Source organism: Chlorocebus sabaeus, chromosome 20, assembly GCF_047675955.1.
Source record: "Chlorocebus sabaeus isolate Y175 chromosome 20, mChlSab1.0.hap1, whole genome shotgun sequence".
Taxonomy (NCBI): domain Eukaryota; kingdom Metazoa; phylum Chordata; class Mammalia; order Primates; family Cercopithecidae; genus Chlorocebus; species Chlorocebus sabaeus.
In genome coordinates this window covers 96572851-96589595 of record NC_132923.1, presented here as the reverse complement: position 1 = coordinate 96589595, position 16745 = coordinate 96572851, and the positions used below count along the sequence as shown (strand labels likewise).

Sequence of the window (16745 nt, the reverse complement as noted above, 5' to 3'; positions counted from 1 at the left end):
ACGCGGCACTTCACCGGGGGCAGCGACGGGCCCAGACCTTGCTCGGACTGTCCTGGTGGTAACTGGGAGACCTTGCCAGAGAGGGAGCTTACAGGTCAGCTGCGCCCGGAATTAAACGACCCACAGACAGCGGCGCAAACACAGGGACTGACCGGCTTCAGCCAGCTCCCAAAACCTGCCCTCGCATAAGCAGCACCCTCCGCCGCCCACAGAGACAGATTTCCGCCCCAGCCGCAGGCTCGCGAGGTAGGCGGTGCCGCGAAGGCCTCTGGGAAGGCGGTCCGTGGGCAGCCGCGGGGCACTCTGGGATTGGGCTCTGGGCGGCTTTTTTCAAGTGGCGGGGCAGGCGGTGTAGACCGCTCCGGCAGCGCGCTCTGCCCGGCTTCTTCAGTCTCCATGCTGGGAGCGTCCGGGAGCAGCTCCGAGGCCGCGACGAAACCAGGTGGAGTCCGAGGTTCGGAGGAGTATCCGAGGTTAGGGGAAGGCCGGAGAATGGGGTGGGAGGCGGCGTTTCGGAGCCTAGGGTTCTGTTCCTGCGATCGCCGCGTCCCCTTCCCTTGGTGGGAGCGGCTCCCCTCGCAGGCCGGGTTCCCGTTCTGGACCTTCGCCCTCGGAACACGGTGCTGTCGGCCGGGACTCCTTCCCGAGGTGGACGACTCCTTGCTCTCATTCCTGGCTCTGCCAGGACTGTAGGAAGTGCGCAGTACACTTTAGGGCATGCATGGCACTCCCTGGGAGACAGTGCTTTAGGGCCAGAGAAAAGATCTCCGCTGAAGGCAAACGCCCGCGCAGCCCACAAGTCCGGGCTGCACTCAACAAGTCAGGATGTTGCCATCGGCAATTCCGCAGAAGGCAGGAGCCCATCAGAGAGAAAGAGCCGCTGTCATAAGGTCTCTTGCCTGAGCTGTTGGGTTGAGAATGGAGCTGGAAGAGGGAACTGATCTCGGAGCTCCTCGGGGACCTTGGTTATGTTTGACCCTTTTACTTTCAGGGAGCGGGGATTGGCTCAAGTCACTGCATCCAGAGTACGGGGGAAACGAAGAAATCATGGAGAGAGTTTGCCCCAGGAGAGAGGCGAGCCTTATGTAGACTAGGATCTGGGGTGGGTAACTGGGGTGGGTAACAGTCCGTGCAGTGTGAATCTGAGAGGAGAAAACACCCAACATGGGAATGGTCAGGTAAGAAAGGACCAGAAGTTCCGGTTCTACGATAGCAAGGACCTAAGTTGCTAATTTAGGTTCTTTAATGCAGACCTGGTCTTTCAAAACTTCTTTCTCTTCCCTAGCCTTGTCATTTCAGCATTCTGGCCTTCCCTATGAGGAGGGAGATCAACTAAGTCACAGGTGAATAGGAGTTTCTTCTTTTCTAAAGTTTAATCTCCTTTGTCAGGGGGAATCGATACACTCTCTCATCTCTTACTTGGGAAAAACAAGATCTATCTTTATCGAGTGCTAACATGTGTACTATATGTTATCACTCAATGGTCGGATAGCTGAGTAGGGTTAGTAGGTATTTTAAAGATGTGTCAATAACTTAAGGAAAACTAGAACCTTGTCCAAGCTTACTCAAAAGGCAAGTAGCATACTACTAAATGCTGCCGAACCACTCAGGATTAGGTTCAGAATCCAGATCTGTAGGAGGACTCTCAGACTCTTGGCATTATGCTATTTCCCAGCATGCCATTCACTTACTACCTAATAATTTTGCCCTACCTGTGTACTACCTGTATTATTCTTATGTTTTTACTTACTTTTGTTAAATCAAACTTGTCCTAAGAAACAATATCTGTGAAATTAGCCATTTGATGGCTGCTCCAATAACAGTATAGTTATTCTAAGGTGTATCTAAAAATGTCAGTCCATGCGCTATATAAAATCGTCTCGTGTCAGAGATACAAACTACAATTTGGGACACAATGCACTGCATTATGCTCTCTTCTGGATTCTTTTCTGGGTAGGAAAGTCCCAGCTGCATATCTGAGTGTCAGTTATCCATTCTTAGTGTACTGTTTTATTCTTATAGATGAATCCTTTCACAGAGAATGCCCTGCTTTGTATCTTCTCCAAAAGACATTTCACTTCCCTGTTTAGGACTACCTGTTCTCAATGTTGTATGTAAAACAAGTAGGAACTCCATACATTTCAGGAGCTTACTCTCTCTTTGGGGAGTTAATGTGTACCCAGAAAATAGTCTAACTCTGTGCTGTTCAATAGAGCTTTCTGTGATCAGGGAACTGTTCTCTATCTGTGCCTTATCTGTATCCACCAGCCAGATGTACCTGCTAAGCATTTAATACATGGCTAGTGCAACTGAGAAGTGAATTTTATTTTAATTAATTTAAATTTAAGTAGCCACGTATGGCTAGTGGCTACTAGTGGTTACCATATTGGACAGCCAGGTCTAGATATTTGAAATAAAATATTTTAAGATTAATTGATTTGGACTTGGAGTTCCCCCTTACCCCCCACAAAAACCTCATAGCATATATGTTACAAATGCGCTTTAACTTTAGTTTCTTAGTGAAGGGTAAAGATTCTTACCAATTTTCAGAGACTTCATAGTTGAAATAGTTTCTTGAAATTATTTAAAGCACATTTACGGTTTATAACACTTGTGCAAATGTACAGCTTCTGTGTTTTGTTACTATTGAAATATCCTGTAAAGCAATAACTTTATAGGATACTCTATAAGCAAAAGTCTTACTATTGTGTTATTTGTGTTCATTGCAGATAACTTTTCTTCTAGCTATCTATGTTTTCTTTTATTAGTGACATTTAGACTATTTAAAAATTAGTTAAACACAACCACAATTGATATTAATGACGTTTTCAGGGCATCACTTCTTACGCTTTGACATAGGAGTTGGTGCGTTCAACTTATTTCTCTGCTTATTAGAATAATAGAATAACAAGAAGGAGACATTTGGTTCATAGCTATCTCTATCAGCTTAAATTCTATGTCAAATTATTTATTTTCCTGGCACTCAAAGTCAAACACTAGTGGACTGGTTGCATCTTGTTTTGTTTACTCTCTATGCAGGTTAGATATGTGGGGTTAGGAGGAAGGCTTAAAAAGAGTATCTTCATAATTTGCCTAGTTTCTTTTCTTTCTTTTTTTTTTTTTTTTGAGACGGAGTCTCGCTCTGTTGCCCAGGCTAGAGTGCAGTGGCGCAGTCTCAGCTCACTGCAAGCTCAGCCTCCTAGGTTCACGCCATTCTCCTACCTCAGCCTCCTGAGTAGCTGGAACTATAGGTGCCTGCTGCCACGCCTGGCTAATTTTTTGTACTTTTAGTAGAGATGGGGTTTCATTGTGTTAGCCAGGATGGTCTCGATCTCCTGACCTCGTGATCTGCCCGCCTTGGCCTCCCAGAGTGCCAGGATTACAGGCGTGAACCACCGTGCCCGGCCACCTAGTTTCTTAAGATTAAAAAATACTTGAAAGACAAAACAATCAAACATAATGTGTGGTCTTTGTTTCCTGGATTAAAGAAAAGCTATCTGGGATATTTTGAGGACAGTTGGGGAAATTCAAATATGAACTGGAATGTTAAGGAATTACAAATTTTGTTAGATGTGATAATGTAGTTATGAGGAGAATGTCATTTGGAAGATAGTATTGTGGTTATGAAGGAGAATGCCATTTGGAAATGTATGCTGAAACATTTAGATTTTAAAGTGTTATGATGTCTGTAATTTACTTCAAAATAGGTCAGCCAAAACAAAAAAGTACACACACAAGAAGCAAATACAGCAAAATGTCAGCAGTTGTTCATCTACATGGTGTGGACATGGGTGTTCATTGTTTTATTCTTTCTACTTCTCTGTATGTTTGAAAATCTTTTTTTATTTTTATTTTTTTTGAGACGGAGTCTTCACTCTGCCGCCCAGGCTGGAGTGCAGTGGCGCTATCTCAGCTCACTGCAACCTCCGCCTCCTAGGTCCAAGCAATTTTCCTGCCTCAGCCTCCCGAGTAGCTGGGATTACAGGTACCTGCCATCACACCTGGCTAATTTTTCGTATTTTTAGTGGAGATGAAGTTTCACCATGTGTTGGCCAGGCTGGTCTCAAACTCCCGACCCCAGGTGATCCACCTGCCTCGGCCTCCCAAAGTGCTGGGATTATAGGCTTGAGCCACTGTACCCGGCCTTGAAAATCTTTATAGTAAAAAGTTGAAAGAAAAAGGGTAGTGAGATATTGGATGTAAAACACTTGGCTCAGTGTCTGGCACACAATAATTAACCGCACAAGAAATACTCTCTGTTATAGCAGTAAATTTTGAGTTTTTAATCTCTAATAGGCAGATTTTTTTCCCATTATAAGCTAGTTTCTTGTGGAGGAAGAAAATAAACTTAATGGGAAACCCCAGTTTAGTGACAGACACCAATTTCTAAAATATATATATTTTTTATATTATATATTTATATATACAATATAACAAATATATATATTATATATATAAATATATATATATGCTTTTTTTTGAGACAGAGTCTTGCTCTGTCAACCAGGCTGGAATGCAGTGGTGCAATCTCGGCTCACTGCAAGCTCCGCCTCCCCGGTTCACGCCATTCTCCTGCCTCAGCCTCCCGAGTAGCTAGGTCTACAGGCACCCGCCACCATGCCTGGCTAATTTTTTTGTATTTTTTTAAATAGAGACGGGGTGTCACCGTGTTAGCCAGGATGGTCTCGATCTCCTGACCTCATGATCCGCCCTCCTCAGCCTCCCAAAGTGCTGGGATTACAGGCGTGAGCCACCGAGCCCAGCCCCAATTTCTATAATATTAAGAGGATAATTTATGAAGTCAAGCTACTAATTTCCATGTGTTGCTGTAACATCCTCTTATTATTTCATGCATTAATTTGTGTTAAACCATATTTATTCGTATTTATCTATAGTTGATCTTTGAATTTTGCCATACTAGGTTCCTTGAACTGCATTTAAAAACAGTTATTGCAGAGCTACTTTCTCTCAAGGAACAGTTTGTAGTTGAGGTTCATTTTCCTCATCAAGGACTTTGTTTCAAGGAAATTGTAGAAGGTGGCCCTTGGTAAACTTCTCAAACATTGTTCCTACAAAGATGTATATTCACTTAAAATAATGAAATACTCTTTCAAGTTAATAGAATTTTGAAGCAGAAAAGGCAAACTTCAAATCTCCTTTTTTTTTTCTTTTTCTTTTTCTTGAGACAGAGTCTTGCTCTGTCACCTAGGCTGTAGTGCAGTGGCGCAGTCGCGGCTCACTGCAACCTCCATCTCCCTGTTCAAGCAATTCTCCTGCCTCAGCCTCCCGAGTAACTAGGAATACATGTGTGTGCCACCATACTCAGCTAATTTTTGTATTTTTAGTAGAGATGGGGTTTCACCATGTTAGCCAGGCTGGTCTTGAACTCCTGACCTCAAGTGATCTGCCCGCCTCAGCCTTCCAAAGGGCTGGGATTACAGGCGTGAGCCACCTGCCCGGCCTCAAATCTCTTTTTAAATCTGAAGAAACTGAGACCAAGAAAGGTGGTTTGCTTGAAGTCACACACAGTATGTTAGTGGAAGATCCAGGAATAAAACTATTTTTCCCCTTTAAAAATTCTGTGGTGGCTTACGCCTGTTATCCCAGCACTTTGGGAGGCTGAGGTGGGTGGATCACGAGGTCAGGAGATTGAGACCATCCTGGCTAACACGATGAAATCCCGTCTCTACTAAAAATACAAAAAATTAGCCGGGCATGGTGGCGGGTGCCTGTAGTCCCAGCTACTCAGGAGGCTGAAGCAGGAGAATGGTGTGAACCCAGGAGGCGGAGCTTGCAGTGAGCCGAGATCGCGCCACTGCACTCCAGCCTGGGTGACAGAGCGAGACTCCGTCTCAAAAAAAAAAAAAAAAAGAAAAATTCTGCCAAGTGATATATATGGATTATATAAGGAACCCTATTGCAATACATATCTGTACTACAACTCTATGGCATTACTAATTGGTCATAAATAAACTGGCTTTTTAAAAGAATATAAGTAAATAATTTGTCATGATTTTGTTTTTATCTTACTGAAATTTGAAAGTGCTTTTGAGAAGGTTTTTATTTGAACAATGCATTTCTTTAACATGTTATGCAGGGCCCTTCTAGCCCAGTCCAGAGCTGTGCCATGGCAGAGACAAGAGAAGAGGAGACAGTGTCAGCAGAAGCCTCCGGGTTCTCAGACTTGAGTGACTCAGAATTCCTGGAGTTTCTGGACCTAGAAGATGCCCAAGAGTCAAATGCTTTAGTTAACATGCCTGGCCCATCTTCTGAATCCCTTGGGAAGGATGACAAACCCATAAGCTTACAAAACTGGAAAACAGGTTTGGATATCTTATCACCCATGGAGAGATTCCACCTTAAATATTTGTATGTCACTGACCTGGCTACTCAGAACTGGTGTGAACTGCAAACAGCATATGGGAAGGAGCTTCCTGGTTTTTTGGCACCTGAGAAGGCAGCTGTTTTGGACACTGGTGCCAGCATACACCTAGCTAGAGAACTAGAACTTCATGACCTTGTGACTGTCCCAGTCACCACTAAAGAAGATGCTTGGGCAATTAAGTTTCTGAACATACTTTTGATGATTCCTGCCCTGCAGTCAGAAGGGCACATCAGAGAGTTTCCCGTGTTTGGGGAAGTGGAGGGTGTACTTCTTGTTGGAGTGATCGATGAGCTGCACTATACAGCCAAGGGGGAACTGGAACTGGTGGAACTCAAGACACGCAGGCGCCCTATGCTCCCTCTGGAAGCTCAGAAAAAGAAAGACTGTTTTCAAGTCAGCCTATACAAATATATCTTTGATGCCATGGTACAAGGAAAAGTGACCCCTGCTAGCTTAATCCACCACACGAAGTTGTGTCCAGAAAAGCCACTGGGGCCATCAGTGCTGAGGCATGCCCAGGAAGGAGGCTTCTCTGTGAAATCTTTGGGTGACCTCATGGAACTGGTCTTCTTGTCTCTAACACTGTCAGACCTCCCAGTTATTGATATCTTGAAGATTGAGTATATCCACCAAGAGACTGCCACGGTGCTGGGTACTGAGATTGTAGCCTTTGAAGAGAAGGAGGTGAGAGCCAAGGTGCAGCATTATATGGCCTACTGGATGGGCCACCGAGAGCCCCAGGGAGTCGATGTGGAGGAGGCTTGGAAGTGCCGGACATGTACATATGCAGACATTTGTGAGTGGAGAAAGGGCAGTGGAGTACTCAGCTCTACACTGGGGCCCCAAGCCAAAAAAGCCAAATGAATAGAAGGTATGCTTTCAAGAATGTCGATCCTTCCTGCTCCTGCTGTACCTAAGCAAAAGAGGACCAGTCTCTGAGCTTGGCTTTTATGGACAGTGTTCTTATTTTGGTTCTTTTTTTATTTCCACAACCTCTAACCACATTCAGTCCAGGACCAAGGCTCAGGGATGAGTGGGAGAGATGGGTTATACTACCCTGGAGCTTCACCATGATTGCCTAAGAAGACAGATGCTCATCATGGCTGGAATGAAGGTATCCTTCAGTAAACATTGCTTTCTTAAGAAAATTCTTCAGTTTCTGATAAGTCATCCCTATTTTTATCTTGATTAAGGCTTTCTACAGTTACATAATACAATGAAATGCTGTCTGGGACAGTTGAACTGATGGTTTTTTCATAGTTGCAGTCCTTCAAAGATGGCCACCATACATAGTTGTGTACATGTTATTCCAAGCCTTTAAATACATACATAAACATATTTTTAAATCAGAATGAACAGACCAAAACATAAACGTAATATTCTCAAAGAGACAAGGAAAGATGAAGTAGAAACAGGAAGTCATAAAAAGTGAAAATATTAGATATGAAAAACATAATACATGGCTGGGTGCAGTGGCACACGCCTGTAATCCCAGCACTTTGGGAAGCTGAGGTAGGTGGATCACCTGAGGTCAGGAGTTCAAGACCAGCCTGACCAATATGGTGAAAGCCCATCTCTACTAAAAATACAAAAATTAGCCGGGGGTGGTGGTGTGCACCTGTAGTCCCAGCTACTTGGGAGGCTGAGACAGGAGAATAGCTTGATCCGGGTAGGCAGAGGTTACAGTGAGCTGAGATCACACCGCTGCACTCCAGCCTGGGCAACAGAGTGATACTCTGTCTTTAATAATAATACATGAAGTAACATCTAACATTCACATATTACAGTCCAGCAGTAATGCTCCTGGGTATATGCTGTAAGAAACATACATGTACAATAGAAAATGTGAACACGAATATACTTTGTGGCACTTTCACAATAGCAAAAGCCTAGAAGCTACCCAGGTGCCCATCATCAGAAGAGTGGATAATGTACAGTAGCCAAAACAAATGAGCTACAGTGACATAAAACAATATGCATGAATATTAGCAGCACAACATTAGGTGAAAAAAGTCCTAAAAATTACATACAGCATGATACCCTTTTTATAAGGTGAAAAATAACATTTAAAGGAAAATGTAAAGGTAGTGGAGAGGAATCCCAATGCATCTTAGAAGGCAGTAGAGCTCTTAACTACAAACATCATCAAAGAAGCTGGAGGAAGGAATGATACAGATGTCACCTGGAAGATAAGGACTTGTTTGTGGTGACACTACTGGAGAATTTGCAGAAGTCAGTGCATGAGGAGGGCAATTGGCAGGGGGAGAGTTTTCTGTATTAACTGGAACGTTAAGAGCCAACAGAACATGGTGAATGTTGTTAGTATGATTCCATGCTATACATGAGCTGGTAAATCCTGGACATCTGTAGAAGACAAGGTAGGTTGTCTCTGGAGGCTCTTCTTAACTACACATACTCTTCTTATGGACCCTGAAATCTTATGATGACTTTTTACTGAATGACTCTTATGGCCAGGCACTGTACTAAGCACATTGTAATTAAATCTGTATCCATTATCTCCAGCAAGGGAACTGAGGCCTAGAAGGGTTATATAATTTTCCTAGCTGGGTGTGGTAGCTCACACCTGTAATCTTAGTACTTTGGGAGGGCAAGGTATGAAGATCACTTGAGGACAGAAGTTAAAGACCAGCCTGGGCAACATAGCAAGACCCCACCTCAAAAAAAAAAAAAAATCCAGGCATGGTGGTGCATGCCTGTAGTCCTAGCTACTTGGTAGGCTGAGGCAGGAGGATCACTTGAACCCAAGAATTCAAGGTTACAGTGAGCTATGATCATGCTACTGCAAAAAAAAAAAAAAAAAAAAAAAAGTTTCCAGGGTTCCACTGTTTGAAAGTGGTAGACTTCAGCCTAGATATGTCTGACTGCAGTGCTTATGTTCTTAATCATTATGCTATAAAAGTTTTTTTGTTGAACCTCCTGGACTGTATGTTATTATAGGCCTTAGTAAGTTTAGAGTTAAATTGGGAGCATAGTAAGCTGTACCTTATGGGATAAACAGTATTAAGCTAATAGTCTTCAAGAAAAGAACTTGCTCAAGTTCTATAGCATCATCTTAGTTATACCAGAAGTTTTAAGAACAGGAAAAAGGGACAGGCGCGGTGGCTCGCCTGTAATCCCAGCACTTTGGGAGGCTGAGTTGGGCGAATCACCTGAGGTCAGGAGTTGAAGACCAGCCTAGCCAACATGGTGAAACCCCATCTCTACTAAAAATACAAAAATTAGCTGGGCGTGGTGGCGGGCACCTGTAATCCAAGCTACTCAGGAGGCTGAGGCAGGAGAATCACTTGAACCCAGAAGGCAGAGGTTGCAGTGAGCTGAGATCACACCACTGTACTCCAGCCTGGGTGACAGAGTAAAACTGTCTCAAAAAGGAAAAAGAAAATTTGTTTTCAGATACTGACATTATTGAGAATTCAGTAATTCCTTGAAACTTCAAATCCTTATTTTAAGTTAACACCTTCTGGTTATAACCTTAGGGTTTCTCATAAGTTGAGACATCTTTAGTTGGGACCACCCCAGGATCACTGCTTATGAATGTTTGTGCCCCCTCAAATTAGTATGTTGAAATCCAAACCCTCAGTATGGTAGTATTAAGAGGTGGGCCTTTGGGAGGTGATTAGGTAATGAGGGAACAGCCCTCGTGAATGGGATTGGTGCCCTTATAAAAGAGTTCCAAGGGAGCTCTTCAGTCTTTCCATGATGTGAGGACACAGTGAGAAGGTGCCCCGAAAACTATGAGAAATACATTTTTGTTGTTTATAAGCCACTCAGTTTGTGATGTTTTGTTATAGCATCTCGAATGACTAAGACAATCACTGATGCTGTTTTCTATAACAAATACCCTCCTGTTTCAGCCTTCGCATGTCTAATAATGTCATCTCTCCCTTATGAATTCTGCCTAACATGTCTGAACTCCAAATTACAGCCCTGGTGGACGTTTGTTTAGTGAGTGGATAAAAGAGATGTCACAACAAAGCTATATCTTGATTTTTAAAAAATTGCTTTCTGGGCCAGGAAATGAGTTGAATACCTTAATTGGGATTAGGATCAATTATTTATAATAGAAATCACCAAAACAATAGTGGTTAAACAAAATAGAAGTGTATTTCTCACTTAAAAGAAGCCTAACTATAGTTAGTCCAGGACTGGTGTGGCACCCTATGATGTCAAGAGCCCAGATTCCTTCCCTCTTGTTTCTCTGACATAAACATGTATCTTCTTCATAGTCCAAAATGGCTGGCCAAAATCCAGTCACCCATTACACATTCGCATAAAGTTGGAATAGCAGAAAGGCACCCCTTTAAGGACACTTTTAAAATGTGTACTACTACTTTCACTTAGAGCCCACTGGCCAAAATTTGGCCACCTCGTCATAGTTAACTGCAAGAAAGGTTGGGATGTGTAGTTTTTATTCTCAGCAAGCATATGCCCTGACCAAAACTAAATTCTATGACTGCAAGAAAAGGGAGAATGGAGAGAGGATTTGGAGAAAATGACAGCGTAGAAAGCACCAGAAATCTGTCTCCCAGCCTAGACAGCAGCTGCACTGGCAGAATCTATCTGATGTAACTATTTTGGAATCTAGAGTCTATTGAAATTTTGCAACTTCCAGGGGAAGATGATAAATTGTAGTTAATTTTGGTCAATTTCAACTCTTAGTAGTAACTACCAGTTTCTCACCCCTCAGTCCTATGGCTACAGCTGTGCACATATTTCTGGCCAGTTTGCATACAGCTTGAGTTTTTCCTCCTTCATTTTTCTTTTAACCCCTTTTGGGAGCAAGACATTGAAGACTAGGACATTCAAAAGCAACTGCATATATGGGGAAACTAGAAAATCACCATGTATGCTGAGGGGAGGTGCAGAATTAAAAAAGGCCTGAGTAGAAAAGTTTATATTTCATGCAGATTCTTGGGACAGACACAGCCTAAACAATGAAATAAAATAGAAACACTGAGGAATGGGGAAAATCTGATATCCAGAGTTACCACATTAGATTAAAATGTCTAGTTTTTGGCCGGGCATGGTGGCTCACTCCTATAATCCCAGTGCTTTGGGAGGCCAAGGTGGGTGGGTTGCTTGAGGTCAGGAGTTCAAGACCAGCCTGGCCAACATGGCGAAACTGTGTCTCTACTAAAAATACAAAAATTAGTGGGGCATGGTGGTTCTGAGGTTTTGGGACTCAGACTGGCTTCCTCGCTCCTAAGCTTGCAGATGGCCTATCTTGGGACTTTATCTTTTGATCGTCAATACTCCTTAATAAACTCCCCTTCATATGTACATCTATCCTATTCTGTCCCTCTGGAGAACCCTGACTAATACACTGGATGACAGCACATCTGTTTACAGCATGGATGACTATTTTAAGCCCACTGTTGAGAACTGCTCAGAAAAAAAGATTCCTTTCAAACTTACTGCTCATTGATAGTATACCCCTTCATCCAAGAGTTCTGATGGAGATACATAAGGAGATTATTGTTTTCATGCCTTCTAACACAACATCCACTCTGCAGCCCATGGATCAAGGAGTCATTTTTAATTTCAAGTGTTGTTTAATTTAAGAAATATATTTCATAAGGCTGTAGCTGCCATAGATAGAGATTCCGCTGATGGATTTGGGCAAAGTAAATTGAAAACCTGAAAAGGAGTCGTCATTTTAGATGCCATTAAGAATGTTGATATTTTTGGCCGGGCGCGGTGGCTCAAGCCTGTAATCCCAGCACTTTGGGAGGCCGAGGCGGGTGGATCACGAGGTCAGGAGATCGAGACTATCCTGGCTAACATGGTGAAACCCGGTCTCTACTAAAAATACAAAAAACTAGCTGGGCGAGGTGGCGGGCGCCTGTAGTCCCAGCTACTTGGGAGGCTAAGGCAGGAGAATGGCGGGAACCCGGGAGGCGGAGCTTGCAGTGAGCCGAGATCGCACCACTGCACTCCGGTCTTGGAGACACAGCGAGACTCCGTCTAAAAAAAAAAAAAAAAAAAAAAGAATGTTGATATTTTGTGACACGCCTGTAATCCCAGCACTTTGGGAGGCCGAGGTGGGTGGATCATGAGGTCAGAAGATCTAGGCTGGGCGCGGTGGCTCAAGCCTGTAATCCCAGCACTTTGGGAGGCCGAGAGGGGCGGATCACAAGGTCAGGAGATCGAGACCATCCTGGCTAACACGGTGAAACCCCGTCTCTACTAAAAAATACAAAAAAAAAAAACAACTAGCCGAGTGAGGTGGCGGGCGCCTGTAGTCCCAGCTACTCGGGAGGCTGAGGCAGGAGAATGGCATAAACCTGGGAGGCGGAGCTTGCAGTGAGCTGAAATCCGGCCACTGCACTCCAGCCTGGGTGATAGAGCGAGACTCCATCTCAAAAAAAAAAAAAAAAAGAAGATCGAGACCATCCTGGCTAACACGGTGAAACCCCGTCTCTACTAAAAATACAAAAAGTTAACCAGGCGTGGTGGTGGGCTCCTGTAGTCCCAGCTAATTGAGAGGCTGAGGCAGGAGAATGGTGTGAACCCGGGAGGCGGGGCTTGCAGTGAGCCAAGATCGCGCCACTGTACTCCATCCTGGGCGACAGAGTGAGACTCTATCTCAAGAAAAAAAAAGTGTTACCTTATCTTCAATTTTTTGCAAAAGTTTAAGAAGTGGTATTGCTTCTTCTTTAAATGTTTGGTAGAATGAACTAAAAAACAACATTCTTAAAAAAGAGTGTTGAGATTTTGACTTCCAACCAAGACAACTAGAATTAGAAGTGGAGCCTGAAGATGTGACTGAATTGCTGTAGTCTCATGATAAAACTTGAACAGATAAGGAGTTGCTTCTTATGGATGAGCAAATAAAGTGGTTTCTTGAGATGGAATCTGCTCCTGGTGAAGATGCTGTGAATATTGTTGAAATGGCAACAAAGGATTTACAATATTACATAAACTGAGTTGATAAAGCACTAGCAAGTTTTGAGAAGACCAACTCAAATTTTGAAAAAAGTTCTATGGGGGTAAAGTGCTATCAAACGGCACTGCATATTGCATGCTACAGAGAAATCTTTTTTTTTTTTTTTTTTTTTTTTGACACGGAGTTTCGCTCCTGTTGCCCAGGCTAGAGTGCAGTCACAGCTCACTTCATTGCAACCTCTGCGTCCCCAGTTCTAGCGATTCTCCTGCCTCAGTCTCCTGAGCAGCTGGGATTACAGGCATGTGCACCACGCCCAGCTAATTTTGTATTTTTAGTAAAGATGGGGTTTCCTCATTGTGGCCAGGCGTGTCTCAAACTTCTGACCTCAGGTGATCCACCCACCTCGGCCTCCCAAAGTGCTGAGATAACAGGTGTGAGTCACCGCATCTGGCCTGAGAAATCTTTGTGAAGGGAAGAGTCAATCAATGGGACAATCTTCATTGTTGTCTTATTTTAAGAAATTGCAAGACTGAGCATAGTGGCTCATGCCTATAATCCCAGAACTTTGGGAGGCCAAGGTAGGAGGATCACTTGAGGCCAGTAGTTCACAACTAGCCTGGGAAACATAGTGAGACCCTGTCTGTACAAAAATTTAAAAATTAGATAGGTGTGGTGGTGGGCACTTCTAGTCCTAGCTACTAGGAAGGCTGAGGGGGAGGATTGCTTGAGCCCAGAAGTTTGAGGCTGTAGTGAGCAATGATTATGCCACTGCACTCTAGCACCTGGGTGACAGAGTGAGACCCACCTTTAAAAAAAAAAAAAAAATCAACAACAACTTAACTTTACAACTTAAGGAACTAGAAAAAGAAGAACGAGGCCAGGTGCAGTGGCTCACGCCTGTAATCCTGCCACTTTGAGATTGTGAAGGTAGGAGCATCACTTGAAGCTAGTATTTCAAAACTCACCTAGGCAACCAAGCAAGACCCTGTCTCTACAAAAAATTCAAAAATTAACCAGGCATGGTGGTTTATGCCTATAGTCCCAGCTACTCAGGTGGCTGAGGCAGGAGGATCACTTGAGCCCAGGAGTTGCAGACAGTGAGCTATGATCACGCCACTGCACTCCACCTAATCAACAGAGTGAGACCCCATCTCTCAAATAAATATTCAACCCAAAGTTATCAGAAGGAAGGAAGTAATGAAGATGAGAACAGAGATAAACAAAATAATGAATAGAAAAACAATAGAGATAATCAATGAAACAAAAAGTTGGTTCTTCAACCAAACACTTGCATAAGTGTATGCCAACAAATTGGATAAACTAAATGAAATGGATAAAATACTAGCAACATAAACATACTAAGACTAGGACTAAATCATGAAGAAAGGGAAAATCTGGATAGACCTATATGTCAAAGCCATTTCATTGCACCCTGGCTACTTTCACAAGTCTGGTTAGATGGAACACACACAGAGCAAGTTAAATGCAGTGAATTTGTTACTTACAGTTAGACATCAAGAGACAACAGAAGCCTAGGATTCAGGACAAGCCATCTGAAAGACTCAGGAAAGCTACCCAGGGTGGGTGGAGGCCTGTGTGTCATGTCCCGTGTGCACTGCACCTGAGAGACCCCAGAAAGGTGCCCACTCCCTGGGTTTTATTTTTTATTTATTTTTGAGAGATGGTCTCTCTCTGTCTCCCAGGCTGGAGTCCAGTGGTGCAATCTCGGGTCACTGCAACCTCTGCCTCCTGGGTTCAAGTGATTCTCATGCCACAGCCTCCTGAGCACCTGGGATTACAAGCACCCACCATGATACCTGGCTAATTTTTGTATTTTTAGTAGAGACGGGGTTTCACCATGTTGGTCAGGCTGGTCTCGAACTCCTGACCTCAAGTGATCTGCCCACCTCGGCCTCCCAAAGTACTGGGATTACAGGCATGAGCCACTGTGCCTGGCTCCTCTGGGTTTTATACCATGGGAACTATGGGAACAACATGACAGAGTGGGCTAAAATGTTAAAGGGCATCGTGTTTCTGTGGGGGACAGGAAGAGAGCCTGGGCTCTTCCACCCATCTCCTTTATCTTGGAATGTTGCATTCCCAGCATATTCCACACTTAATTTTTTTTTTTTTTTTTTTTTTCTGAGATGGAGTCTCACTCTGTCACCCAGGCTGGAGTACAATGGCACGATCTCGCCTCACTGCAACCTCTGCCTCCTGGGTTCAAGTGATTCTCCCACCTCAGCCTCCTGAGTAGCTGGGATTATAGGCACCCACCATGATGTCTGGCTAATTTTTGTATATTTGTAGAGTTGGGGTTTCACTATGTTGGCCAGGTTGGTCTTGAACTCCTGACCTCAGGTGATCCATCTGCCTCAGCCTTCCAAAGTGTTGGGATTACAGGTGTGAGCCACCTTGCCTTGTGGCTACACTTATTCTTAAGAAATAAGAATGAGTGAGAAAGAGGATAGAACTAGGTTGCTCCAAGGCCACCCAGAGAATTGTCCTGTGCTATTAACTAATAATGAGATTGAGTCAGAAATCAAAACTTTGACAAAAGCCCAGGACTTGATGGCTTCACTAGTTAATTTTACCACACATTTAAAGAAGAAGCAATACCAGTTCTCAAACTTTTGCAAAAAATTGAAGATAAGGTAACACTTTTTTTTTTTTTTTTTTTTTTGAGACAGAGTCTTTGCTGTGTTGTCCAGGCTGGAGTACAGTGGTGGGATCTCGGCTCACTGCAAGCTCTGCCTCCCTGGTTCATGCCATTCTCCTGCCTCAGCTCCCCGAGTAGCTGGGACTACAGGTGCCCACCACCATGCCTGCTAATTGTTTGTATTTTCAGTAGAGACGGGGTTTCACCGTGTTAGCCAGGATGGTTTTGATCTCCTGATCTCATGTTCTGCCCGCCTCGGCCTCCCAAAATGCTGGGATTACATGTGTGAGCCACCGTGCCCGGCCAAGATAAGGCAACACTTTCTGACTCATCCTATGAGGCCAGCCTTAACCTGACATCGAAGCCGGACAAAAACGCTACAGGAAAAGACAACAGACCAATATCTCTTAGGAATATTGATGCAAAAATCCTCAACAAACTACTAGCAAACCAAATTCAGCAGCACATTAAAGGAATATGCACCATGATCAAGTGGGATTTATTCCTGGGATCCAAAAGTGGTTTAATATTGGAAAATCAATATTATATACCCTATAACAAATGAAAGGAGGAAAGCGTGCAATTATGTCAATTGATGCAGGAAAAAGCATTTGACAAAATTTAGCACCCTTCCATAATAAATAAAGCAGTCAACAAACTAGGAATAGGAATACAACAATTAGTAGCATTTCTATATATGAACAACAAACTAGCCAAAAAGGAAGTCAAGAAGGAAGTCCCATTTAAATTGCTACCAAAAATATGTAAATATTGAGGAATAAATTTGAGGAGGT

The 16745-nt window shown here is 43.4% G+C and overlaps 1 protein-coding gene across 5 annotated transcripts; it reads left to right on the top strand.

Annotated features, from left to right (window-relative positions):
* Positions 1-307: 307 nt before the first annotated feature.
* On the top strand, positions 308-14145 carry EXO5 (exonuclease 5). 5 transcript variants are annotated; one of them, XR_005240259.2, is made up of 3 exons: positions 308-473; positions 6098-7499; positions 8537-14145. XR_005240259.2 is itself a non-coding variant. In XM_007979252.3 (3 exons), exon 3 carries the CDS (start codon positions 6128-6130, stop codon positions 7247-7249), a length of 1122 nt encoding a protein of 373 aa, XP_007977443.3. In that variant the 5' UTR covers positions 308-473; positions 1286-1343; positions 6098-6127; the 3' UTR covers positions 7250-14145. The 5 variants fall into 5 exon arrangements, 4 of the variants coding, with proteins under 4 accessions (XP_007977443.3, XP_007977447.3, XP_007977446.3 ...); XM_007979252.3 differs by adding an exon at positions 1286-1343 and having other exon boundaries at positions 6098-14145; XM_007979256.3 differs by having other exon boundaries at positions 308-442; positions 6098-14145.
* The last annotated feature ends 2600 nt before the right edge of the window (positions 14146-16745 follow it).